Here is a 27957-nt window from a genome sequence, read left to right on the forward strand (position 1 = left end):
TCCGCCCTGCTCTGTGTGTGACAGGGTGCGGCGCACCAACCCCCTGATCCGCCCTGCTCTGAGTGTGACAGTGGCGGCGCCCCAACCCCCTGATCGGCCCTGCTCTGTGGGTGATAGAGGGTGGCGCCCCAACCCCCCTCCACGGGCCTTGCTCTGTGTGTGACAGGGTAGAGCCATAACCTCCCCATTGGCCCTGCCCTGAGTGTGACAGGGTGCAGCGCCCCAACCCCCTGATCCGCCCTGCTCTGTGTGTGACAGGGGGCGGTGCCCCAACTCCCCTATCGGCCCTACTCTGTGAGTGACAGGGGGGAATTCCTCAACCCCCTGATCAGGCCTGCTCTGTGCGTGACAGGGTACGGAGCCCCAACACCCCTGATGGGCCCTGCTCTGTGCGTGATAGGAGGCAGCACCCCAACCCCCTGATGGGCCCTGCTCTGTGCGTGACAGGGGGTGGTGCCGCAACCTCCCCATCGACCCTGCCTTGAGTGTGATGGGGGCGGTGCCCCAACCCCCCAATTGGCCCTACCCTGAGCGTGACTGAGGGTGGCATTGCAACCTCCCGATCCGCCATGCTCTGTGCATGATGGGGGCGGCGCCCCAACTCCCCAATCTGCCCTGCTCTGAGCCTGACCAGGGGCTGCACTTAGGAATTGGGCCTGCCCTCTGCCACCCGGGAGCAGGCCTAAGCCAGCAGGTCGTTATTTCCTGAGGGGTCCCAGACTGCGAGAGGGCACAGGCCGGGCTGGGGGACCCCCCCCCCCCCCGGCCCCCCCCCCTGCCCCGAGTGCACAAATTTTTGTGCACCGGGCCTCTAGTATCTTTATAATAAAAAAAAGAATTTATGTTAATAATATTTGATATAAATATTTTAAGTGCATTTTATGTACAGTATTATATTTCCTTGGAAATTAACCACTAATCTGGACATGTTATTCTATACTTACTCCTTTTTAAAATAACTTTATTGAGATAGAATTCAAATAGCAAAATTAATCCTTTGAAAATGTACAATTCACCAGTTTATAGTACATTGACAGGTTGTACAACCATCACCACTATCTAGTTCCATAATTACCCCCTCCCCCACCAAAAAAAGGGGGAAACCACATATCCATTAACAGTTAACCCCCAACCCAGCCCTTAGCAACCAGTACTCTGTTTTCTGTCTTCATAGATTTGCCTGTGTTGGATATTTCATATAAATGGAATCATATAATATAAGGCCTTTTGATTTGGCTCCTTTCAATTAACATGTTTTTAAATTTTATTCATATTAATAGTAGCATGCTTAGTTATACCACATTTTGGTTAATCATTCATCAGTTGATGGACAGTAGGTCATTTCCACCTTTTGGTTTATATGAATTATTATATTAGAATACATAACATAATATGCTATAAACATTCGTTTATAAGTTTTTGTGTGATTCCTATTTTTCATATTGCTTAGTTGAAAAATCAAAATGGATTTTTATGTTTAATATTTGTTTAATAGTTCTGAGGTGCAAGATAAGTGTCTGGGGCATGCATGCTAAGATAATGAGGAGTGTATAATTTTAGCTCTTCTTACCAAATACAGTGACCTAAATATGGAATGATGTTTTGTTTTCTGTATTTGTTTTGTCCAGGTCTCAGGTAGTGAAATTTGAACAACTAGGTAGTATATTTGATGAGATATAACTATCATATTTAATCTCTTTAGGATAATTCACTATACCAGAAATGAGCATGTATAATGACTCCTAACTGGAAAAACTTACATTTCCAGTGAGATAGGTTATAAGCTATAACATTAATATAAATAGTTACAGTGCAGACATTAAATTGATGCTATAGAAAATTATTAATTGTATAGGAAAATTATTATTTATATTAAGTGGAGAGAGGGAGAGCATATTACAAAAAGTATAATATTGAAACAAAGTCTAACATAGTGTTCTTAACTTGAAATCTTTTGATGATCTACAAAAATTCTGTGAAAAAGAATATAATGTTTATCTGGGAGAAGAGCTATATTTTTCATTAGATTTTCAAAGGGATCTATAATCCAACAAGATTGAGAACTACCGCCCTAACCGGTTTGGCTCCATGGATAGAGCATCGGCCTCCGGACTCAAGGGTCCCGGGTTCGATTCCGGTCAAGGGCATGTACCTTGGTTGCGGGCACATCCCCAATAGGGGGTGTGCAGGAGGCAGCTGATCGATGCTTCTCTCTCATCGATGTTTCTAACTCTCTATCCCTCTCCCTCTCTGTAAAAAATCAATAAAATATATTTTTTTAAAAAAAGATTGAGAACTACTAACATGTTACAGTAAAATGTATTGGTAGTTATCTCTGGGTTGTTGGGGTTACTGCAGATACTTATATTTTTCATTTTCTACAGTAAATACGTATCACAATTTTTATAAAGTTTCTGAGAGTTGATTTTGATTTTTAGTTGTTGCTCTGTGTGGTGTGTGTGTATGCATTTAAAGGAAGAAGAGGGAGAAGACCTGCACGAGTAAGGGGCTGTTTTGAGGAGTGGGAGTGGTGGTGGGGAACAAGGTAGGAAAACATTAAAAATGTGAAAGCCAATCATGGAATTGTTGGTAACTTAGGAATTTCATGATTCATCCAACACTTCTAAGTATTTTGATATTCATTCTAAAAGTAGAATTTTACTCATGAGTCTTGTATTTCTTTTAATTGCTAAGGTTTAAAATATCTATTTTAGTGGAAAATTCCTCTAGCTGTAATTTCACAATGTTGCCAGTCTTGTTCTCATGATAGATTTAGAACAGTGTTTATTCCCCTACGTGACTCCTCCTACTCTTTCCACAGAAGATGTGAAAATTCCCAGAGGAGGAAAACTTGCGGTAGATTGTAGTATTTATCTTTAATGATACTCTGTATTCTTTTTCCTTTTCTGAACAGTATAGTTAATATGTTTGTAGCTAAGGGCAGATCCCGGGTGATTCTTTTTAGAATCCTATTAGAGATTTGTGTTAACATTCCTGAGTAGAATGCTACAAACTTTTTGGAGTTAATGAAACAATTTTCTCTTCTGGGTATTTTGTACTGCACATATCAGACCTTCAAAATAGGTTAAAAACATTTCTGTTTCTAGAATAAACAAAGCTAAATTTGGCAGTAAGATCAAGTAACACAATTATTCACAACTCTGACAGTATTCCTTACAAACCTAATCTGAATGTGGATAAAGCACTGATTTTGTTTTCTAATAATTATTCCTTGTTTTTAATTTGTATAATGATATCATTTATGTATCAATAAGCCAAATATGAAGTATTTTAAAATTTGTTAATAGGTTAAACTTTAAAATACTGTTTTAAGCTTGTACATCAAGCAGATCCAATGCTATTAAGGGATATCCATATTTCTAGGATTTTGTTTGCAGTTGTCAGCATTGTAGTTTCTATTTGAATAATCTTATGGTTCATGCATATAATTGGACTTTCTTTAAGTGAAAGGAAATCCTTTAAAATTATTCTGATGCTCTTATATAAAATTATTCTAGTAGCCCTGCACATGAATCCATGCGCTAGCCCAGTGGTCGGCAAACTCATTAGTCAACAGAGCCAAATATCAACAGCACAACGATTGAAATTTCTTTTGAGAGCCAAATTTTTTAAACTTAAACTACATAGGTAGGTACATTGTTATTAACTTAATCAGGATACTCCTAAGGCTTAGGAAGAGCCACACTCAAGGGGCCAAAGAGCCGCATTGGTTCATGAGCCGCAGTTTGCTGACCACGGCGCTAGTAGATCGCTGCCACTCTCCTGTAGCTCTCCCCGGCCCTCCCCCCCCTCCCCCCAATAGCTTGCTGCCCTGCCCTCTCCTGTAGCTCTCCACAGCCTGCTTGTACTTGGCTGGCCCAAGCTCCCGCTAATCCGTGATCTGGTCATGACCCGATTTGTTGTTACACCTCACGTAATGGCTAATTAGCATATTCCTCTCTTACTAATATAGGATGATGTGGTTTCAATAATACTTTACTCTCCTGATTTTCTTCCTACCATTTTGTTAGCATTTCCCAGTCTTATTTGTAGTTCTTCCTTTCCTGTACTTGTTTTTTGTGTATTGGTGTTAGCTCTCTACCTTAGACTTTGTTTTTTACCAAATCTCTTACATAGATGATGCAGTAGCCTCCAAACTGGCCTCTCTGTCTGCAGTTTTCTCATCTCCAGTGCATTTTGTTAAAATGATTGTCACTTTTCTTGCTTTAATGGCTTCCCATGACCTTCAGATGACTTTGTTCGTTTTATTTTCATTAGTCTTTTACAATGTTGTATTTAATAGCAACATAGCATACCATTAGATGTATATACCAACACTTATTGAACAGTCCATTTGTGTTACATGTGTAGATTTTTTCCAGTTTTTGATTAAAATACTTTAATATCTTTGTATGTAAATAATTGTACACAGTCTTGATTATTTCTTTAGGATAAATTCAGTATTGGCCAGTTTCATTGTTGGAAACAAGCAAAACAACTTTATTGTCTTCTTGTTCTGTGTATTTTTGCCAGAAATCACCTTCACTCCAATTAACTCAGTTACTATCTATAAATACTAGTATGCTGATGGGTTCAGATCATTAGCTCTATCCCTGTATAACCAACAACTTTCAGATATCTACTTTTAGGTATCACAAAGGCATCCCAAACTCATCATGTTCAAAAGTAAACTTGTGAAACTTGATGGATTTTAATAGTTGGCATAAAAATCCATATACTCTTGCTCAAGCCAGAAATCTGGGCATTGGTTAAAACCCTCTTTTTTTTTTTTTAACTACTTCAGCTAAAACTAATCATTTATGCTGCCTTGTTAACTCCTGTGTATCTCCAGTACCAGCATACCAATCTCTTACATAGATGATGCAGTAGCCTCCAAACTGGCCTCTCTGTCTCCAGTTTTCTCATCTCCAGTGCATTTTGTTAAAATGATTGTCACTTTTCTTGCTTTAATGGCTTCCCATGACCTTCAGATGATGTCTGTGCTAGTCTTCAAGGTAAAGTGATGTGCAGGATAATGTATAAAGCTTCTACTTATATTTATCATTTAATATAAAAAACATTAAGGCATTAGTACTTAATAGCTAGTACTGTGTATTACTCATTACCCTTGCTCTATATGTGAGATGGTCATTTGGTCCTGGAGGTATCCTGAGGGAAGCATGCTCTGTTTGTTCACTTTCTGAATGTTGCACAGTACTGCAATTCAAATTTTAAATGGATTTATGAATTATCTAGTTTAATACTTAGAAAATTTATAAGCCTGGGTGGAATTTAAGGAGAATATCAAATCAAGTATATAAGGACAAAGATGATCACATGTTTATTCAGCTGGCAAGATTCACAGAATCAGATCTATTTTAAAACAGCAAAAAATCTTTGTTTACTTTGGAATTTTTAGTGAAACTTTTAAAAATACTTAAATTTTTATTGTGAGGCATCTCTTTCTGGTAGCATAACCATAAAATCAAATATGAAAATTGATCTTAGAACTAGCTCTTTGAATCTCTGTGACAAAGTATTAAAATAAGATTCTAAAAAGTGATGCAGCATTTTCAGTTATACTTTCATTAAACGTGTCATAGTCCGTATAGATAGGTGGAACAACAAATTGATGTTTCTCTCTCTCACCAATAAATAAATTACTTTTCAATGATATGTTCAGTGTTTTGTGAAAACAAAATTTTGTGCCATAAAAAATTAAAATATAAACTTTAAGTTCTTTTCATCCCTTATGTTCTATTTTTGTGATACAGATAATATTTATTTTAATAATGTGATTATATTATAAATCACTGATTTATTTGTGTATAATGCATATTGCATATATTTATAATAATGGATATATAATATGTAATATATAGTCATATATAATATGGTTATATTGTAAATCATATTTTAAGAAGAGTACATAAACAAACATTCATACCAACATGGGTATGTAGTGAATAAAATTTAGAGACCATAAGTTTAAATTCTTATAAAATGACTTTCAGGCTTTCCACTTTTTCAGTGTCATATCACTTTTCTTAAATAGACCATATGCTCTTTGTTTCTAGATATTTGCACATTCTTAGTCCTCTTCTGAGTTTTAAACTTTCTCTAGCATAACTAGCACTTAAAGTGTGGTATTGGTCATTACCAGTCCATAGCTAGATAAGAACTTGAAGTAAATATTTAGAAGCTTGAATTGCATTTTGATATTGTCATCATATGCAACTGCATTATCAGTGGACTCTCTTTTGAACTGGATATTGACTAACCCAAGTCAATGGTGCATGCACAATTTTTTTTAAATTTAATTTTTAGAGCAGTTTAAGGTTCACAGCAAAATTGAAGGGAAGGTATAAAAATTTCCCACATGTCCTTTGCTCCTCCCCCCCCCCCCCCCACACACACACACAAATGCATAGCCTCCCCCATTATCAACATTCCCCAACAGAAAGGTACATATATTACAGTTGAACTTACATCGACCCATAATCACCCAAAGTCCGTGGTTTACAATACGGTTCACTCTTGGTGTTGTACATTGGGTTTGGACAAATGTATAAATAACATGTATCCACTATTATAGTGTCATATAAAGTAGTTTCACTGCCCTAAAAATTTTCTGTGCTTCACCTATTTATCCCCCCCTTCACACCCCCATTACCTCTTCCCCAACCCCTGGCAATTACTTACCGTTTTTACTCTCTCTATATAGTTTTGCTTTTTCTACCATGTAATGTAGTTTAAGTCTATTCTCTCTTTTTCTTACTTAGCCCATGTAGGATCCTGTTGGTTTTATTAATCTTTTCAAAGAAAGAGCTTTTGGTTTCATTGATTTTTATATATTGGTTTCCTATTTATAATTTAACTAGAGGCCCGGTGCACGAAATTTGTGCATGGGGGAGTTGGGGGGGGGGGGGGTCCTTCAACCTGGCCTGCACCCTCTGGCAATCTGGGACCCCTTGGGGGATGTCCAACTAAAGGTTTAGGCCCGATCCCACAGGGGTCCCTGTGGGATCGGGCCTAAACTGGCAGTCGGACATCCCTCTCAAAATCTGGGACTGCTGGCTCCTAACCCCTCTGCCTGCCTGCTTGATTGCCCCTAACCACTTGCCTGCCTGCCTGATCTCCCCTAACCACTCGCCTGCCTGCCTGCCTGATCTCGCTTAACCACCTCTGCCTTGGCCCCTGCTGCTGTGGCTTCGTCAGAAAGGTCATTCGGCTGTCTGGTCTAATTAGCATATTATGCTTTTATTATTATAGATTGATTTCTACTCTATTATTTCATTTTTCTACTTACTTTGGATTTAAATTTCTCTTTTTTAGTGTCCAAAGGTAGAAAATTACTTAGAATATTGATTTTAGACCTTTCTTCTTTTCTAATATATGCATTCTGTGCTATAAACTTCCCTCTAAGCATCCTACTGCTTTCACTGCATCCCACAAATTTTAAATTGTGGGTTCATTTTCATTTAATTAAAAATATTTTTAGAATTTCTCTTGAGATTTCTTATTTGATCCACATGTAATTTAGAAGTGTGTTGTTTAATTTCCACATATTTTAAGATTTTCCAATTATCTTTGCTACTGATTTCTAGTTTAATCCTACTGTGGCCTTAGAGCAGACATTGTATGATTTCTATTTTAAATTTGTGAAGATGTGTTTTATGGCCCAGAATATGGTTTCTCTTGATGAATGTTCCATGTGAGCTTGAGCAGTATATGTAGCCTGCTGTACATGTGTTATTTTTATATTAGTCATTTGTAACCCAAAATGTTTAAGAATTGAAGAAAATGTGAAGATTTATTTACTTAAAAAATTTTTTCAATTTCTGTGTTAGTATTATCTATATCCAGGGAGTAAAATTCTTATTTTTGATTCTAATTTATTTAAGATAAAACAAGCTTTAATAGACTTTTTTTTTTAAATAAGAAAAGATAGCCCTTTCTGAATGTGACAATAATAGTAAACCAAGTGATGATGATGGAAGTACTATAATTTCAAAGAGATACAGAACAACAGAGTCTGTACTCATTTTGTTGAAAGCATTGTCCTTCCTATACTGAATTCAGTGTTTAGCCTTAGTGGATGTGGAAGTGCTAAAACCACAGTAAATTATTTGCAGTGATGTACTGTCTACTAAAACAATAAAACCATCAAAATTTAAGTGGCACTTATAATAGGCATGACATAAATATATTCACAACCACAAATGCGTTATTTGAATGAATATTATAGTTAAGAAGCTGACAGCCAGTCTTCAGGATTTCATATGTAATCATTAGTGCTCTGTGAATTTCTTTTAAACTCTCACTTCAGGTTATACACAAATGACAAGACAAAGATATTTGCTTAGAGATGTTGAGTGAATCTGTAGCAAAGAAGGTAGTTTGTGTAATACTTTCCAGCAACACTATAGCTTGATAAATTTAGGACCAGTTTAGTGATAAAGAAAACAAATTCTTTAACAAATAAGATAGCAAAGGAATTTTTGTTATAATTTAATGAACACATTGACTTTTGCTAACATGACAGTGATATGAAGAATTTATTTTTTAACTTCCTTGCTGACAAGCACAACATGCTCTGAAGTATATAAAACTTTGAAAGGTTAACAAATCAACTGTGTTTTGAAGTTTGGCTTTCTTTTGTAGGAGTATGTTCTGATTATATAGAGACAGTGACAGGGAAAACATGCTGGAACTTGTGCCAGAATGTAAATTAATGTCCTGCTTGTTTCTCTGAGAAAGTCTTGCTATCTCAGCTGAACTAAGCAGTGTACTTGTTATATCAACTAAATTAACAGTGGTTCCCTAAACGTGTGAATTACTTGAGCACTAATGCATTAAATTTGAGATTAAAAAAAGTAAATGATAATTTGGAAGCTGCACCAATCAACTGTTAATCATATGCTGAAGTAAAAAATAATGTTCAAAGGAAAATTTTCAGACGAAAGTATTTGAACTTTGGGATGAACTCATTGTTTTTGCAAGCTAAGACACCAGTTTGGTCCCCAGCTTTTAAAATATGTGAATTAGACTTATTTCTCTAATAGTTCTTATTTAGTAATCTTAGTCTTCCATGCAAGGGAGACATAAAATGTTTTCAATGTTATAGAAGACCAAAGAACAAAAATGAATGGAAATTTTGGGGGAAAGTTCTACAAATAATGATGAGTTCCACAATATTTTAACAGTTATCAGTAAAGTTGGTGATTTTAGTGCTACATATTTGCATAATGTTCTATCAAAAGAAAACCCATGCATAAGAAATTAATAGATCAGGAATCCATTTTTTATCAAAAGCTATTTTAGATTTAACTTTAAATGATTGGAGCTGATTACTAATGAAGGACTGAAGACATTTTGAAAAGTGTCATTTTCTGCATTTGTGGTAAAAGTTGAAAATGAATATCCTGAGCTTGCTGAAGTTGTTTTAAAATCTCTTTTATTCCTATCAGCATACACCTGTGAAACTAGTTTTTCTGTTATGAGTGCTATTTAAACAAAACATACATGTAGTTTCGATATACCTTACCCCTTGTGAGCAGCATAATCATCAGTCCAACCTAGTCTAGGTAAGTTAACAAGCATGGTTGCCAGCCTCCAGGAGAGCCCCTGGAAGCCCTGCCTCCTGGTATTTACACCTTGTGTAATCCCCTTCCACATTGCAACAGAGTTGATGTGCCAGAATGTCATTTCTGAGATTTGGGCAGAACAGATATGCAGTGTCTGTCTTGGTTGCTATGTCATTTTCTCTCTGGAAGACAGCTGCCATATGGTGAACAGCCCAATGGAGAGGCCCACATACTGAGGAACTGAGGCTTCTGGCCAGCAGCCAGTGAGACACTGAGGCCTTTTGCAATCAGACATGTGAATGAGCTTAGAGGCAAATTCTCCAGTCCAGTCAAGCCTTCAGGTGACTTAGTAGTGTGATAGCCTATTATTGCCTATGTGCATACTTCCAGTGAAAAATATGCAATCTTATGTAATTCTTTCCTTTTTTCTATTTATTCTAATTATATTTTTAAAATATAATTTTGTGGGTCAGAATCTAATAAAATATTTGGACTTGTATGGTCTCTTTTATTTTTCCAATAGTTCATTTTTACTTGATCTTTTATAAAAGTATTGGTCCATGATGGATTAGAATTGTTTTAAAAAATGAAAGCGATTCTCTGTCACAGATAGTCTGCATTAATTCCCTGTCATAGTACCCTAACTTACCTTATTGTGATGATGGTCTTGCTTTGTTATAATTAGTTGTGATCTCTGTTAAGTTGAAGGGCAGAGTCTATGTCTGTGTTTTCTGTTACAGTATCCTGAACAGTGTCTTGTCCTTACCAGCTATCCAGGAGATACTGGTCAAAAGAATTAATGAGTGTTTTTCATTGTGTTGGAATAATTATTAACTTCTATAGTTATAAATAAGTTGATTTACTATAACCAGGTGTTCTCAGGGAATGGTAATTGTTTATGGTGAATAGAAAATATTTTCAGCATTCTTCTTGCTGGGTATATTAGATGTTTTTTGAATATATATATATATTTTTTATCTTTTTATTTTCATAGCACAACCACTGCCTCTGAAGAAGATATCTCAAGTAGATATCCCCGAACAGATAGAAGTGGGTTCAGCAGACATAATAGGGATGCAAATGCTTCAGGTAATTTGGTCTCAAGTAACACATTGGAAAAGAAAATTGAAGATCTCGAAAAGGTATGAGTTACAAATTATTTAAGGTTGATAGAATTAATATACTATTTGGAGTTCTTTTTTTAATTTGCATAGCAGTTAAGAGAGAAAAAAATTGAAATTTGTAGGGGAACGACAGTGCTAAAAAAAAGGGAAAAGAATAAGGGCACCCATGGAAGATATCATTGGTGTTATTGGTAATTTCCATGTATAGTCAACTAGCAGCTTTGCATCACTGTCTTACGTCTATTGTCTAGATGCACAGTGGCTAGGTTTACTTTCTGATTTCCTTAATATTTTCCTGTATCCGGTTCTGTTGATGTTACAACTTTTAGAAGCAGAGCCAATTCTTGTATTCCTTAATATTTAATGGCTACTCCCATCCTGCCAAGTGCTATCTTTAATATATTGAAAATAGTCTTTGCCTTTGAAATGGTTACAAGTTTTCCTGGCAGAATGCACTACTGTGTGTTTATTTTATTATCTGTACAGATGGTCATTTGTAGACTTTCTTCTGGGTTCTGAGTTAGAGCCCAGAGCCATATTTCATGTTTGAAACAATTTTTAAATTTTCTTAAATTAAATTTATTGGAGTAACACAAAGCAATATACAGATGATGTTTGAAACAATTTTAAGAATAAACCTATTTAGTAGTATCTTTGAGAACAATACAAATGGATATTGGTATAAAGTTATCAGGTTCTATAGACAGTCAACCTCTAAAATTGATAATGGTACTGAATTACTTTCTGGTTATTGAAAATATATTTTGTTTTGCTAAATTGAAATTATTACCTGTGATATAAAGATTATTTTTAGTAGAGATTTAATTTGTAAAGTTGTTTCTTTTATAACATATCATTATTTTTAGTTCACATCTGAGCTTTCAAACTACTTTCTATAAATCTAAAGTTAAAACTTTAAGGAATACATAGTTCAGTAGGTTTCAAGGGGATTCTTCAGAAAGGTTTTGAAAGTTCCACAAGGGTTTGGATTGCCTTGTTAGTGGCTGGAAGCAGTTGATTAAAGAGGCCGGCCAGCTGCTTTCGCTGAGGGTTAGCAGGAAAGAAACAAGTTCTGGGTGAGACCTTTTCGGTTCTGCTTCTCTTTTGCCCCCCAAGGTGGCTGACCTAGCCCAAGTCCCTGGTTTCTCTAAATAAGATTTCTTTGGAAAAGGTGTTACATCGTTTAAAAAGAAGCTTAAAAACCAGTAATCTATTTCAGTTTCTTCATTTTATCCATTGTCAGTTAACTAGCAGAGTTGGAAGTAAAACTGAGGGCCATTTTTTTTTTCTGTTTAGACTTTTCCATACAGCTTTCTCCTTTTCTTTTTAAAATAATTTATTTTTCAGTTACAATTGACATACAGTTGACATATATTAGTTTCAGGTGCATAACAAAGTAAATTTCTTAAACTATATTTTTAATAAATTTGAATTTCTTCAAACAGATATTATCGATCAAAATATTTTATTACTAATGGTGGTGATAAGCTAAAGAGGGGACTTTGAGTATTAGTATTTGTTAAAGACTTGTGTAAACATAGATTTAATCAGAAACATATCTTACAACTCCTATGTTCCTTTCATTCTCTGGTTCTTTTCTGGGATGGATTTTTCCTTCCCTCATCAAGTGGCAGGAAAATTCAGTAGAAATTTTCATATTATCTTCACCATATTTGGCAGATGTATGACACTTAATTACTTTCCAACTAATCAACTTTGTAATTATATTTACTAGGAAATATTAAGAGAAAGGCAAGAAAACTTAAGACTTGTGAGACTGATGCAAGATAAAGAGGAAATGATCGGAAAACTCAAAGAAGAAATTGACTTGTTAAATAGAGTGAGTATTTACACATTTGTTTCATCATTTCCTTTTTTTCTGGAAATTGGATGAAAATATATAGATATGAAGAAATTATTTAATTTCATTATTTGGTTGATTCTTTCATTAATGCCATTAATTTGTGGTAGTAAGAAATATCATTTCCTTCTGTAAATTTATTTCCTCTAATTATCAATTGTATTTACTTAACATTATTCTGTTGGAGATGGACTGATGAATGGATTGCTTTGTGTTTTGTTCATCTGGAGGTGAGAGGCAGCTTGGTCACCACTATACATAAAAGGCACAAAGTTTCCTCAATGAAGAACTGCAGTTACTATTTACTTGCTATAGGACATTCCAAATTTCTTTGTATTTTCTCTACTTCTTTTTCTTCAAGTGTATGTATGCATTCTCAACTTTAGGTTAATAAGCTTTATCTGAAGATCTCTCTTATGAATATTTGTAGCTCTTTTTTTTCTTTTTAGCCCTTGAATTTACTTCCTGCTTAAGAAGCAGGTCTTAATGCTAGACGATACTTAGGTAATGGTAATGAGAAGAGATTCCATAGTTTTGCTTTTAGAAGAATTTAGATAGGATAGAGGAAGGAAATGTTTACCTTGCAAGCATGTCAAACTCGAGGCTGGCAGGCCACATGCCTCATTTATTTGAAGGAAGGCATGTGGCCCGCCAACTGTGAGTTTGACATGCTTGCTAGGGGAAAAAACATATTTCTAATCCAGTCTTAACTCTAACTATGAAAGAAGAGAAAATACAGTCTTCATTATGTGCAACATAACAAAGCTGAAAGGCATTAACTACAGGTTGTAGATGATGCTGCTGAAACTCAGTTTATCTTGCTCAAGGTCATGTGTAGTAATCACATAGTAATCAACTGAGCCAGTATTTGGCCTCAGGTATTCGAGAATCCTACTTCTAAACAATTTATTTTTTATAGGCTGTCTTTCATCTTGGTTCAGAACACAGGCATTAACTATTGGTTGTGGACTATGATTTAATGAAATCTGCAAATATTTTTGATGTTTATGATGTATTAACACTGTGCATTACAGGGAATAATAAAACATCTGCACTTTCAGAGCTTAAAATTCTAAATCTTATCTAAGTCTCAGTTGTAGTACTTCTAGGAATCGTGTATCTTTATTGTTGCTTTAAACAAATCTGTTTTTCAACATCACTCATGTAGTTTGTGAGTAAATGCAAATTCTGTTTTTGTACATTTTTAAAATTTTTATTTTTAAGAGAGGAAGGGAGGGAGACAGAGAAGTAGAAACATTGATAGGAGAGAGAAACATCAATCAGTTGCCTCCTGCACCCACCTGGACCAGGGATTGAACCCGCAACCTGGGTATGTGCCCTGACTGGGAATTAGACCTGCTGCCTTTTGGTGAACGGGATGTATAACCAACTGAGCCACACCAGCCAGGGATGTTCTTGTACATTTTTAAATCATGGACCTAATTATCCAAAGACAGTATACTAAATTTATTAGAATGCTGTTCTCCAATAGCACATGTAATGATTGCTCCAAGTTTTAGTATTTTGAATTGCAAGGATAAATCTATAAATGTCTGCTTTCCAACCATCAGTAAATAGTCTGCCTTGAAATAATGTTTCTTCTAACTGAAACTTAGAGCAGATGGCCTTTGTATTTACCAAATGGTTTTATATAAGGCACTAGAATTACAATAGGGAACTTAGAGCTAGAACAGGGGTGGGCAAACTTTTTGACTCGAGGGCCACAATGGGTTCTTAAACTGGACCGGAGGGCCGGAACAAAAGCATGGATGGAGTGTTTGTGTGAACTAATATAAATTCAAAGTAAACATCATTACATAAAAGGGTACGGTCTTTTTTTTTTTTTTTTTTTTAGTTTTATTCATTTCAAATGGGCTGGATCCGGCCCTCGGGCCATAGTTTGCCCATGGCTGAGCTAGAATAACATAACTTTAAAGCCAAAGGGTGATTACCTAGTTTAGTGGCTTTCAAATTTTTTTAAGCTCTAAAACCTTTCACTCAAACAAAATATCATAGAGAAGCCGGATCAACTCTGTCTGCCCCAGATCGCCTTTTCTGTTTGCCTCAGTTCTTATCAGCTCCTCAGGTTCTCACCCCACAACATATACACTTTTAAAAGGTCACACAAAGTGGTAGGAGTATATCCAGAACTTGTACCTGTATCTTTTTGATGCCTAATTTGACACAAGGTTGCAGTGTGAGCCTCTGAACCTCATATTGCCCCAATATGTATTCTTTTTGTGGAATGGGGGATTTTTTTAAATAAAAAATTAAGTTATTTGTAACAGTTAAAAATTGGAAGATTTACAGTTAAAGAATTCTGGCTTCTCTTGAAAAACTGAAAGATCTGGCAAGAGTTGGCTCATATTATCAATGAGAAGGAGTTGAGTAGTGTACGCTCCTTTAGGTGGAACATTTCTACCTAAAGTTGTTTTCAGAACTTGCCCTCATTTCCAGACTAACTGCTTATATGAATTACCTCTGAGTGTGTATTTTTTGAAGTGATTTTATTTAGAACATTTTTAAAAACTCGCATACTATTTTCCTTTTTGTTTCCTTAAGGACCTAGATGATATTGAAGATGAGAATGAACAACTAAAGCAGGAGAATAAAACTCTGTTAAAAGTCGTTGGGCAACTGACAAGGTAGAAGATTCAGCCTCAGTGTGGAAAAAATATTTTAAAACTACTGATTGAATGTTACAGTTAATATGAGGACAATATTCCTGTGCTGCAATACATTAAGTATGTATATTTATTTCTGGAAAACAGTGGATGTTTATTTTGAAAACATTTCCTTTTCATTGTTAGTTTCAAAAAGTATCTACTTTTTATTTCACAAATAAGTAACATCTTTCGGTCATTAAAATTACAGGTTATGCCTCTTTGGTTTTGTGTGGTATTCAAATAATATATAGTTTAAAGTCACAACCATTTGAATATATTTTATCTATGGTAGTGCATTTTCTCCCTAAAGGAATATACATAGTCTTTGTTTACATGAATTCAAATTCTTCTGTGGAGTTACCTGCAAATGCCTTATTACTGGGGTGTGCAACCTTTTATGTGTAGGTGATTTACTCATAAAGGTCTTTGTCTGCTGTCTTTGTTCTTTCAACTTAATCTAAGCAATTTAGAGTATATAGATAGAGTCGCACTATTTTGTATAACAGTCATCTTTAAAAAGGAAAGCTATTATAAAAAGTCACTTAATATCACATACTAACTAGTTGGTTAAATACAAAATTTAAGAGAATACTTGAATTGTGCTATAGTAAATTAAAATGTATTTTGTATTTGAATATTGAAAAAATTTAAAATCATGTTAACTTCTGAAGAACATAATGTTTGTAATTTTAATATAAAATTTCTTATGTAGGTACTACCTTTTTTAGTTTATAAGTGAACATGGGGTATTTAAAAAGTTGTTTATTCATCAAGCCTTGATAGAGTGTACGATTTTAGTGTATAAGAAAAAATTTCATATCTTTAATTATCATATACATTAAAATAAAAACCAAGATATTTATCCACACTAAAAACAGTTATACATTACAAAAGAGTACATAAACAGAACTAGCATGGAAATATTTTTGCTTAATTTCTAACTTAGAGAATAACACTGACACAGTTGTTATCATATGTGAGACTTATTGCCTTACCTCAAATTTAAAGGATTTTCTTTCTACTATTAGATTTTTTAAAAATAATTGTTTTAAAGAATTATACAAATTTTTTCTATTATCATTAGTATTTAGAGTTGTTTTATATTACATTTTCATGTTGAGTAAGGAAATCCCCTCCTTTAAAATAACATTAATATTAAGAAGTGTTAGTAGAGTCTCAAACATGAGTATATGGATGCCCATTTATCTATTTAATTTACATAAGTGGCTTGAACATAGTAAAATGTGTTTTAGGTACCCCACTGATTCTTTTTCCTTCATTTGCTTAGCCCCTTCATTACTCACTATTAGAAGAATAGGAAGAGTGAGACAGTTGGAAAAATTGTAGAGTAAATGATAAAATTCAGATGTTGAATTCTGAAACTCTTTGCAGTGGCCTAGATTGCCCCCCTAGCCCATACCCCTTTCCACTTCAGAAGTTTCAACCTTGGCTGATCATCAGAATCACTTGGGTTGCTTAAAAAATAATTTCCTGGCTGCAGTTTCTAGATAGGTTTAGATTGAGACCCTTTTAAAGCTCACCCACTGTCTGATGATTCTGATCGTAACGTAAGTTTGGAAACAGCTGCTGTTGCCTCTTTCCTTCTATACCTTCCACTGGGGACTCTGGAGTTAATATAATTTTAGCTACCAGCATTGTTTCCCCTTTTAGTTTATTTAATAACCTGGTCTCTGGGGAAGTTTTCATATGTCCATATATATTAACCAACACTTTCAATGTTAAATTACCAAACTTTGATACAGTGCAGAATTACTGCCCTAAAGGGCATCCTTTTCAGAGAATATTGCCCAGCGTGGGACAGTGATCACTATCCACATGTCAGGTGGTCTGCCAGGCTCAGTTACTGCCTTTGGCTTGAGGTACTCATCTCCCTTTACTTACCCTTAGGTATGTGGCAGAAATATCGGTATTACCTAATTTCCCATGCACATTTTGGACATTGTGAAAATGCTGTCAGTATTTAGCCTTAAAATATGTTAAGTATACTGGTTTTTCAGTAAAAGAAGTATTTCTAATTTATTTAATCCATATGTAAGTAAAGGAATATTCCATTTCCCTTTTTAAAATTATACCACTAATTAATACTTCTAAAGACTGAGCAGTTTTAATTTTTTTTCCTTTTCTCAGTTTATTGGGAACATTTCTGACGATGATCTTTTTCATAATGGTACCTAGTGCAAATGCATCACCTGAGTTCTTAGGCAAGGCTTTTTTCACATGCAGTTCTTCCTTAATATATATATTTACTTCACATATAGATTTTTACACTGAATATTAAAAAATAAAGTAGGATCTGCTACAATATCCCTTTAAAACTTATAGAAATATTGAGATTTTGAAAAAGTAGTTTAAATACATGTGCACCATCTTAGAAAACTTGGCTGTTGTCAATAAAGTGCTAGTATTTGTGAAATTATTAGTCCCATTCAGAAGAACTATTTCTTATATTTCCTGGGAATTTGTGGCATAATAAAGCATATCCAAAGTTATAAAGTCTTTGTGATCTTATTTTCCAAACAGTATGATTATTAACTTTAAAATGAATACAACTGGGCCTCCCTGATTTTCGACATGTATTAACTTGGGAATTGATTAAATAATGTGTTCATTATTAATATTATTGCACTACTGTTATCGTTAGAGGAAAAGGAAGATGTTAGGGGTGTGTTTCTAAGGGAATTTATTAAACATAGTAGATTAGCACTGTCACACTTGATCGTGTGGTTTAAAACATTGAAACTTAAGTATCAGGCAGATCCATGAAGCAATATATTCTTTTTTAAAATAACTTTTTAATTGTAGTAGAAGCAATGTATTCTTAAGGCCAAAAACCTACCTACCTCAATTATATGTGTTTTATGTTTTCTGGATTAATCTGGATTTTTATAATTAGAAATTAAGATGCAAGATTTTGCATCCATGAATACTTTGTTGAATATAATAGAAGTAAGTGTATTAGACATAGCAATATGTTCAACACCTTAAGACGAAATAGGAAAGGCCTTGCATTTGATAATTGATCTGATGTCCTAGATAATACTCACATGTACAGTGATCATCATCTGTCATCTTTGTACTTTTATGATCTTGAGTCTATGCCTAGTAAGTTCCATGCAATGTTGTCACTTAAATGCTCTTGTTAATCCATTACAAGATTCAGGCATATATTTTCATCTTGTAATATAAAAACCTAATACACCAGGTTTTCACTTGGGGGAGTATGTTAAATGAGAAAGAACTAGCATTCATGAATCTGAACTTAAAAATAACATGTTAGAGTCAGGGCTAAACATTCTGTTATTGTATCTGAACCACTCCTAATATGTAACAGTAACCTTCTTTTGTATTGGAATTATGCTTGCTAAATAAAGGACATCCCATGGACTAGGATTGTAATTTATATTACTTAGAACTTAGTAATAGTTTTTCTTTTGTCATTCCATTAAACTGAAAGCGTAATATTAATTAAACAGTGAACATTTTGTTCATCGGGTGTCTCAATAAAAGGTACTCCCCCCTGTGCAAATAAGTTGTCGGTGATGTATAGAAATTGGTTGTTTTAATTCTCAATATAAAGACTTGAACCATTACCCAAGAAAACCTAGGCCCGTAGTTTTTTATTTTGCTTAGCTAGAATCTCATATCATGTTCAAATCATATCCTCATCCCCAAAATAATCACGTGTCAGTATTTAAGAAGACTATGGATGAGAGGGTTACATTAAATTTTCATAGCCATTCTTTCAGCAAGTATTTATTAGTTAACTGGGTATACAGTTACAGATATTACTGAAGTTATAAAAGAATGGACATGTGCCAGCCCTTCCATTTAGCAATGTACAGTCTATGTGGTGTGAGTCAGGAGCACAAAGTGCAATTTTAAGTAGCATTAACCAGTCTAATCTGAATAGTTCATTCGAAAGTACTTTTTGTATTTATTATTCAGCCATTGTCTTTTAGATCTCGTTGTACCCTTTCATGTGCTGCAACATTTACTGAATGTTGGAGTGAAAGACCTATTGGGAAGTATTGCACCATATTTCTTTTAGATAACTATGTATTACGAAAAGAAAATGTTAAAGGAATTTATAGTGGTACTGAAGTAAAAAGTAAAAAGACTTCAATGTATGTCAGATACACCAAACTGTTGATGTATTCAAACATGATTTTAAGTTAGTTTTTCTGTATACAGTGGGGCCTTGACTTATGAGTGTCCCGACTAACGAGTTTTTCAAGATAACGAGCCGTCTCTCGGCCGATTTTTTGCTTTGAGTTGCGAGCTAAAATTTGGGTTACGAGCCAGCTTCAGATACCCCACCGCTAGTTGGCACAGCGAACGTCACAGTGAACGCCACAACATCAGCCCAGCATCACGTGTCTCACTCGGTGAAAATTGATTTGACATACGAGTAATTTCGTAAGCTCCGTCACGGAGCGAATTAAACTCGTAAGTCAAGGCCCCCCTGTATATTATTGATTACTGGTTTGTTTTAGGCATTTAAGTCTCACAAACAGTTGGCATATGGGCAGTCACTTTGGTAATAATAGAATGCTAGTGATGATCACTTGATGGACATTTATTACATGCCTGTTTTGTTTTTGTTTCCCCCTCTGGATACCTAGTGTGTGTATATTAGTTTTTTGGTGAACTTTTCTCTTGAAAGATTTGGCTGTGATATTCAGGGCTTTTTATTATTATGCTTTTCTTCTAAGTTTAAGTATTAGCTGGCTACTGCTACCAGAAAATACCATATGAAAGCTAAAATTTACTGTTGAAAAATCAGCTAATTTAGGAAATTCAAATATTTTTAGAAAAACATCTGGATAATTTATTGGCCCACTTAGTATTGTGTAGACACCTTTCACAATTCCCATTGCATAGGTTTTCATTGTGGAGTAGTCAGCTTGATTCACTTTAATATGCTTTGCATGTAAAATAAATACTCAATAAAAAAAGTAAATTTTCATTTATTTTTAACACTGGTTATTTCCTTACTGTACTGTCAGTAAAATCCTGACCATGAATATTACTTTTGAAAGTAAATGCTAATATTCTAGTTAACTTATGTGCCTCTTACTGAAATAGTATGCAGTACATTAGAATTTTTATTTAGTATATTATAGAAGGTAAAATTTTCTAAAAACAAAAATATAGGTTGGATAAGATCTGACTACATTAATGGTGAGGCTCTTTGAATAACTGAAGACGTGTACACATGTTCAAGCTGACTGAACATTTTAATTATCTTTGTATTTTAAAACTACATGAGTAATTTCTTAATTCAAATAAGAACTGTTATCAACTACATCTGCTGGTGTTCAAAGAATCTCAGGTCCTTCATAGTTTGAAAAAGATAAATAGAGGTCTGAGAATGTAAAAATCCAGTCTTTGTTTTTTTAGTAAATGGTTTTCATAACTTTTTGCTAGTATGCCATTCTTCATACACCCTCACAAGCTAATCAGGCTTCTTTACTTCTAGAAATCTAAGTTAATCTTTTCAGTAATGTCATACATGTCTAACAGGCGAACAAGCATCCTTCAGTCAGAATGTGTAGATAATGTCTCAAGTCCTTTTATAAGAACATACTCCATTACTGGAGCGAGCCTACTGAAAACATTCGCAAGGTCTCTTAATCTTAATGGAAACTGGAGCCATTTATCTTAGACTTCATCAAATATCTTTTTAAAATTCTCGATTCACTCTATGTGTGCACACAATTCTATCAGTAGCTGTAAATGCCCACATATTTTCTTAATCTCTTGCTTCTAGTTTTTCTTTTCACCTCTGCAAGAGCTTACATTTTATTCCTGGTCAACTTCTTGGAAAGAATTTATGTAGGACCTTTATGTTAAAGAGATGGATATAATATCTTTTACAATCCATTCATTTTATTTTGCTCTCTAACCAGATAAGGTTAAAAAGGAAGCTAAAAATGAAACTTCCCTATTAATACTGGATCAAATGTACAATTTTACTTGCACTTTCAAAAAATTTTTGTGACTGAATGAAGATGCCTTTAAAAGGAAAAAGCTCACTATTTTAGTTTTATGGAAGCAAATTAAGAAAAATTAGTAGAAAGGTATCTGATTTCTTTTTATTATTTTTAGTACAAAAGTATAAACAAAACTATCAAAGACACAGGAAATCCCATTTGAAGAACCTTCAAATCACTTTTGTTAAGAATCCATTCATTTGATAAAATGTTAAAGTTGAACATTCATTGGCTTTTCATAGATTGAAAGTTTCATGTACAAATGATTCAGGACAGTGAACAACGTCACTAATTTATAGTAAAACTATGCAAATAATTTTCATATTAGCTGTAATATTTACTATTTAAGCTAGTGAATCAGTGAAAATTATAATGGACACTTCAGAAATGCTCATTGATGATCATAGGAGACTGAAAAGTGCCTCATTTCTTGTAACTCTTTTAAGATCAATATACCTTAAGAAGTACAGCTAAGCATAACAAATCAGTTAACAATTTGAATATAACTTTAACCCTACTTAATTATAGCATAGAAACGTTCAGTAGTGCCAGGCATTGTGTTCAGTGGTTTAAATGCCTGGCACTACTGGATATTTAAATATTGTTTTTATTTGATTCTTTAGAAATTATGCAAGGTACAGATGGGAAGGGTCATTTGCCCAAGGTTACAAAGCAATGCATTGTTCTGCCTTTTGCTATGATATACTCACTCTTACGACATAACTAGAGGCCCGATGCACAAAATTCGTGCAAGAGTAGGTCTTCCTTCCCCCGGCTGCCGGCACGGGCTTCTCTCTAGCACCCGGGGCCCCGGGCTGGCTTCCCTCCAGCCCTGGTTCATCCAGAAGGATGTCTAGTCTAATTAGCATATTACCCTTTTATTATTATAGGTAGATCATTGTCCTACTAAATATTTTGCCAGTGGTTCTCAAAGTGTGGTCCCCATACTAGTAGCTTTGGCTCCACTTACAAACCTATTAGAAATACAAATTCTTGGGCCTCACCCAACACCTGAATGAGGTGAGGCCCAGCAATCTATGTTTAAACAAGCCCTTTAAGTGTTTCTGATGCAGGTCAAAGCTTGCAAATTTACATTATGCATTTTTATTTTTAAGCAAAGGTTTTCGTTTTTCTTTTTGGACATCATATGAATAATATAACATGAACTAGTAAAAACAAAGTGATCTTTTTGTTGTTGCTTACATTGCAAAAGGCTGTTTGTACCAGGAGAAGCCTCAGCATGATGTTGGCAGTTTGACACAAACCCATTAGTTTAGTATTATCTCCGGAACGCAAATGAATTCTTAAGTTTAAGAGACTGTGGAATGAAATCTTTGTTTTTCTGTTAAGATCTATCTCTGAAGGTTTTTGGTAACAATAATGCATTTTTTTACATTTTAAAACTTTATTGAAACAAATAAATGAATGTTTCATCAATTATAGTTTATTTGTTTGTTTGACTTTGCATCAATGGACACTGGGGAGGTCCATGGGGGAGAGTAAAATCTTTAAATGATTTTTTAAATATGAGGAGATAGTCAAATAAGCTACCTTTTAGTCTTTAAAAACTTTAGAGCAGGTTTATTACAGAATTATTATGAAGATACTACGGAGTACTTGAACCTCACAGCCAGTTTACCGTTATTAACATCTCACATTAGCATGGTGCATTTGTCATAGTTTAGCCAATATGGGTACATTATTATTTACTGAAGTCCATACTTGATTCAGGTTTCCTCAGTTTCTCCCTACTGTCCTTTTCTTGTTCTAGGGTCCAATCAAAGATACCACGTCTCCATACCGTCCTCTTAGGTCGGTTTCTTAGACTTTCCTCGTTTTTGATGACCTTGATAGTTTTGAAGATTACTAGTTAGGTATTTCCCACTTCTTACTAAGAACATTTTCAGATATACACAAAAGAATAGAAAATATCCATATCTTGCCAATCTTAGTTTAGCCCTCTTTGTGTTTTTTTTCTTTCTTTCTTTTTTCTTTTTCTGGGATAGTTAAAGTTAAATTCCAATCATTCTATCATTTAACCAGTAAATACTTGTTAAAGGACTTTTAAAAATAACCACACTATGTATTATCAGACCTAACAAATTTAATGCTAATTTCTTCCTATCTGTTTAGTTCAATTTCTCCTGAGAAACTGGCCTGCAAGAAATGTATTGGGAGAACACACCTGTGAGGAACAATGGGGTAGGAGGGCGGGGCGGTTGGAAGACCTCAGTTCAGGTCTGACTGATGTGAAGGAGAGAGGGACGGAGGGTGGTTGAGCAGGAAGTCTTCATCCACAGAACAGCTCAGAGTTTTTAGCAAGACCGTCAAAGTCCTGCGGCCAAAAGTGCAAGCTCTCAGGAGCCCCACATCTTGCAGGAATGGGCTTGCCTTTGTATTCCTGCTCTGCTCCTTTGTTGGCAGGGAGCAGCCAGTGGGAAGCAGCTGCAGCTGTCAGTTAAGCAGGTGTGGGAGACTGGAGAGGCTCATCTTCATGGCTGCCACAGCATGTCACACCCGTGTTCAAATTTCCCCAGATACCTCAAAATGCCCTCGTACTGTTCACTTAAGTAAAGATCCAAATAAGAGTCATTCATTACATTTGTTTAATATGTCTCTTAAGTCTTTTTTTATGCCATTTTTCAAAGTGAAGAAACTAGATTATTCTGTAGAATTTCCTACATTTTGCATTTGAATGATTATATCTTTATGGTTTAACTTAGCCATCCCTCCTGCTCCCCATTTTCTGTAAATTGTTAATTAGATGTAGAGGCTTTATTAGATTCAATATTTCATAGGTGTTTGTACTTCAAGTTGAATCACATCCGAAGGTATATAATGTCTGGTTGTCTCTCACTTGTTTTTTTAAGTCCTCACCCTAGGATATATGGTTTTTTAAATTGATTTAGAGAGAGAGGAAAGGGGAGAGACATTTATCAGTTACCTCTCATACTCAGCCCAGCTGGGGATCAAACCTAAAACCCAGATATGTACCCCAACCAGGAATCAAACCCACAACCTTTTGGCATACGGGATGATGCTCCAGCCAATTGAGCAATCAGGGCTGACTGTCTCACTTTCAATGATGTTAAGATTGATTAACAGATTCAGATGCTATTAGCTTGATTACTCTATTTTAAAGTTCCCTATCATTTATGTAATGGTTTTTTGGTGTGTGTATGTCTTTTTTTAATACTGATTTCAGAGAGGAAGGGAGAAGGAGAGAGAGATAGAAACATCAATTATGAGAGAGAATCATTGATTGGCTGCCTTCTGCACGCCCCCCACTGGGGATTGAGCCTGCAACCTGGGCATATGCCCTTGGCCGTAATCAACCCTGGGACCCTTTAGTCTGCAGGCCGATGCTGTATCCACTGAGCCAAACCAGCTAGGGCTATGTAATAGTTTTAACAAACATTGATAATTATTGCCAAGATCCAATACAGTGGGGCCTTGACTTACAAGTTTAATTCGTCCCGAGACTGAGCTCGTTAAGGAGCTCATTAACTCAAATTACTCTGTCAACTCAATGCAAAAAATCGGCGGAGAGACAGCTGGTATCTCAAAAAACTAGTTAGTCGGGACACTCGTAAGTCAAGGCCCCACTGTATATCATTAGGTATTGAAAGTGATAGTTTTCTAATTCTATCTGTCTATTTACATTAGTAGTTGGAATTCTTTAAAGGGAGACTTTTCTTCATCAATTACTTAGTTTCCCTAAGACACAAGAAGATAAGATCATGTTGATTCTTTCCCTTTATTTACCAAGTTTGCAATAATGGACCAGAGCCCAAGCAAACTCCCAAAGGTAAGTCATTTGTTTGTTTTATGTATTTAATTTGTTTTAATCCATTGCAGTCATTATTTTTTATGTCCAAATTGTCCCAGATTTGGCCATTGGGAAGCCCCTTCCAAGTTAGGCCTGTGTCGGTCCTTTTGGTCTTCGATAGCTTCCTTGTTTTCTGGCCCAAGGAGTCCAGTCTTGTCTTGTACATTTCCTTTTCAGGACCTGGAATCAAGAGCTACCGTTCTTTGTAGAAAGTTAAAAGCCTTAACAACCATCAGATGCTATAAAAACCAGAGGGCCTTATAAAGCTCTTCTTAGTAAAAGCCAACATTTCTAATTACTACCTTTATTGGAAAATGTAAGAAGACAGAAATCTACTTGTTCTTTGCCTTCTCATTTATTTTCTCACTTATTTTCTGTGCAAATGGTAGGCAGTGCTTAGATATATCTTCTGTGTTTTTTAAAAATTTAAATCTGGTTATGCCTGTTGAGAAACTCGGGAAGTTGGTTATAAAAGTCAGGATTTTATTTATTTATTTTTTTTAGTAAATCACTTTAAAGTGGTGTTCAAAATAAAATGTAGTTATATAGCTGTTATTGAGTTGGATTAGAAAAGACATCAGAGCTCATGTAATAAGATAATTATGCTAAATTCATAATAAGAAACGAGGTGCCCAGATTGTAGTCTCTGCTCCCACCCATTAAAATTCACTGTATGGGTTTTAATAAAGACTACACACTTCCATCCCTAGTTATATCTGAATGAGGGTCTATGTAGAGGTGCCACCCATTGGTAAGTTTTATAGCTGATTGTGAGGCAGTCCAGGTCTCCTCACAGTCCTGGTTGTGAAGAGGAGGACGAGGAGGAGTGTTAGATGATAGCTCAAGGCACGTTGTGAAGTTGCCCTATGACTGGTTGGACCGGAGTTCCTGCAGTGGTTAGAATAAAGCCCAGTTGCTGGCAGCCATTTCAAAGGGGACAACCTGATGATATCAGCAAAAACCTTGTCTCTACTCCCGACACATCCAGAAAGAGGACGATCTTTTCTTCCAGAATACAAAACCCAGCCTTAGCTTAGAATTCTTGTATTTTGTATCTTACATTGGTTCACAAATATACATTAATACTACTTTATGCTAGGCTCAGTAAAAAGACAAATCCTATCCCTACACCATTGTATTATTTGTTGCCCAATAAAAGAGTGTTGGCATAGGGTTGAGGATGGTAACTTCGCAGACTGTCCTTTGGCCCTTTCCAAAAGATATGAGAATTGAAATTCACTTACCTGTTGAAGAGATAGTAGCCCCAATATGTGTCATAGGCTATAGTTTGTGTTATAAACATCATGTGGAATGGTCTAATGTTTGGAAAAGACAGACTTATTTTTCCTAATCTTGAAGTTGGGAGTGATTGAGGATTTGGAGCCTAAATTCATATTTTCATTTAATTTGTCATATGAATTTTATTTTTGCCCCAAAATATGTTCTTAATGGCAGTGCTACTGTCCTCGGTTAGGGTCAGGGCCCCACGTTTTCTAGTACATCCTGATCATCTGAAGCATTTGCAATTATTCAGTTTCTGTGCTTAATTTTATAATGGATTTCCAAATAGTGTCTTTCTGTAGCTCATAAAATTCTCAGTCATCCATAGTTAAATAAAAATATTTGTTCCTGTGTTTTTCTTTCCTTCTGAGTCTGCAATTGAGGTGGAACTAAGTACAGTGTGCTTTGCAAGCTTTCGATATCTAGTTACTTGGGAAACACTCCCCCTGTGGCGAAATCATCATCACCCATTTACCTTTTTTTTTTTGGTAATTGAGTGGTCAGGACACTTTATTCTTCTGTGATTCTTGCCTAAAAATGTATTTTTTTTGGGAAAGACATGTGGAGGATTTAGACCCAGTTTTGAGGATTTGCCCCTTATAAACTTAGACTAGCATTTAGCCTTTTATATTTAGTTTTAAAGAACTCTTACAGATAAATGGGTAAGAGCTATTTCCCTTCCCAGGGTATGAGAAGGTTCTCTTACTTGGTCTCAAATGGGTTTACAACATCTTCCTAACTAACTTAAAAAGCTGACTGTGTAGATGGGGAAGTAAGAGCGAGAGAGATGTTTTATTTACTCTGAGGTCACACGTGATATAAATGGAAGCAGATATCTTGCCAGTACCTGAAAAGTGAGGTCTCTGACCACTAATGAGATTGGTCTGCAACAGGTCTAATTAGAGGGAAGGTTAGAGATAACCAAATACCATAAAACCATAAGCTATAGGAAGTTATAAAAATTATTTTTGGAATGGAGAGTTGAAATTAACTTTGATCCTTGCCTCTTTAGAACATGATTTCAATTCAGTTGGAGGCAGTGTGTAAGGGTGATAGTCTGCCCCTACATCAGAATCACCTGGAAACCTTAGGGATTTCAGATGAATCAGGCTGCCTCTGTTCCCAAAACGCTTACATGTGGTTAAAAGAATAGACAGTGTGCACAAGCAGATTAATTCCTTAAAGGCCAGAGGGAGACTCTTTAGGACCCTAGGGTTTAAGGTAAGCTTTGAAGGAATTGGGGAGGGAGGGAGGAAGGGTTGTATCAGTTACAGTCAGTAATATTTAGAAGAATATATTCAACATCTGACGAGCCATGGTGTTATAGCTGAGGGCTGCAAGGCTCTTTTTCACACCATAGCGTAACGGTGTGGTGGCTTCCAAGTTAGACCCACTTGAGCACTAATTTCCAAGTTAGAGCTATTTGAATTCAGATCCTGGCTGGACCCTTCAGTTTAAACTGTGTGACCTAGGACAGGTTGCCTTGTGATTTCCTCATCTGCAACCAGGACAAAAGAGTGCCTAACTTAGTTGGGTTATTGTGGAAAATAACTGAGATAATGCATGTAAAACGTGTGACACAATGCTGATTTATA

General features: G+C 35.4%; 1 protein-coding gene across 1 annotated transcript in view; it reads left to right on the plus strand.

Moving 5' to 3' along the window:
• PAWR (pro-apoptotic WT1 regulator) overlaps window positions 1–18671 on the plus strand; it is a 118176-nt gene extending 99505 nt beyond the window's left edge. The window contains exons 5-7 of the mRNA XM_070409670.1: window positions 10582–10729; window positions 12447–12551; window positions 15135–18671. Of these exons, the coding sequence (XP_070265771.1) occupies window positions 10582–10729; window positions 12447–12551; window positions 15135–15221 (340 nt within the window). The 3' untranslated portion in view covers window positions 15222–18671. The remainder of the gene's footprint in view (window positions 1–10581; window positions 10730–12446; window positions 12552–15134) is intronic.
• The last annotated feature ends 9286 nt before the right edge of the window (window positions 18672–27957 follow it).

The sequence above is a fragment of the Myotis yumanensis genome, unplaced genomic scaffold, assembly GCF_028538775.1.
Source record: "Myotis yumanensis isolate MYYU_CA2020_CCGP unplaced genomic scaffold, mMyoYum1.0.hap1 SCAF_3, whole genome shotgun sequence".
Classification (NCBI taxonomy): Eukaryota; Metazoa; Chordata; class Mammalia; order Chiroptera; family Vespertilionidae; genus Myotis; species Myotis yumanensis.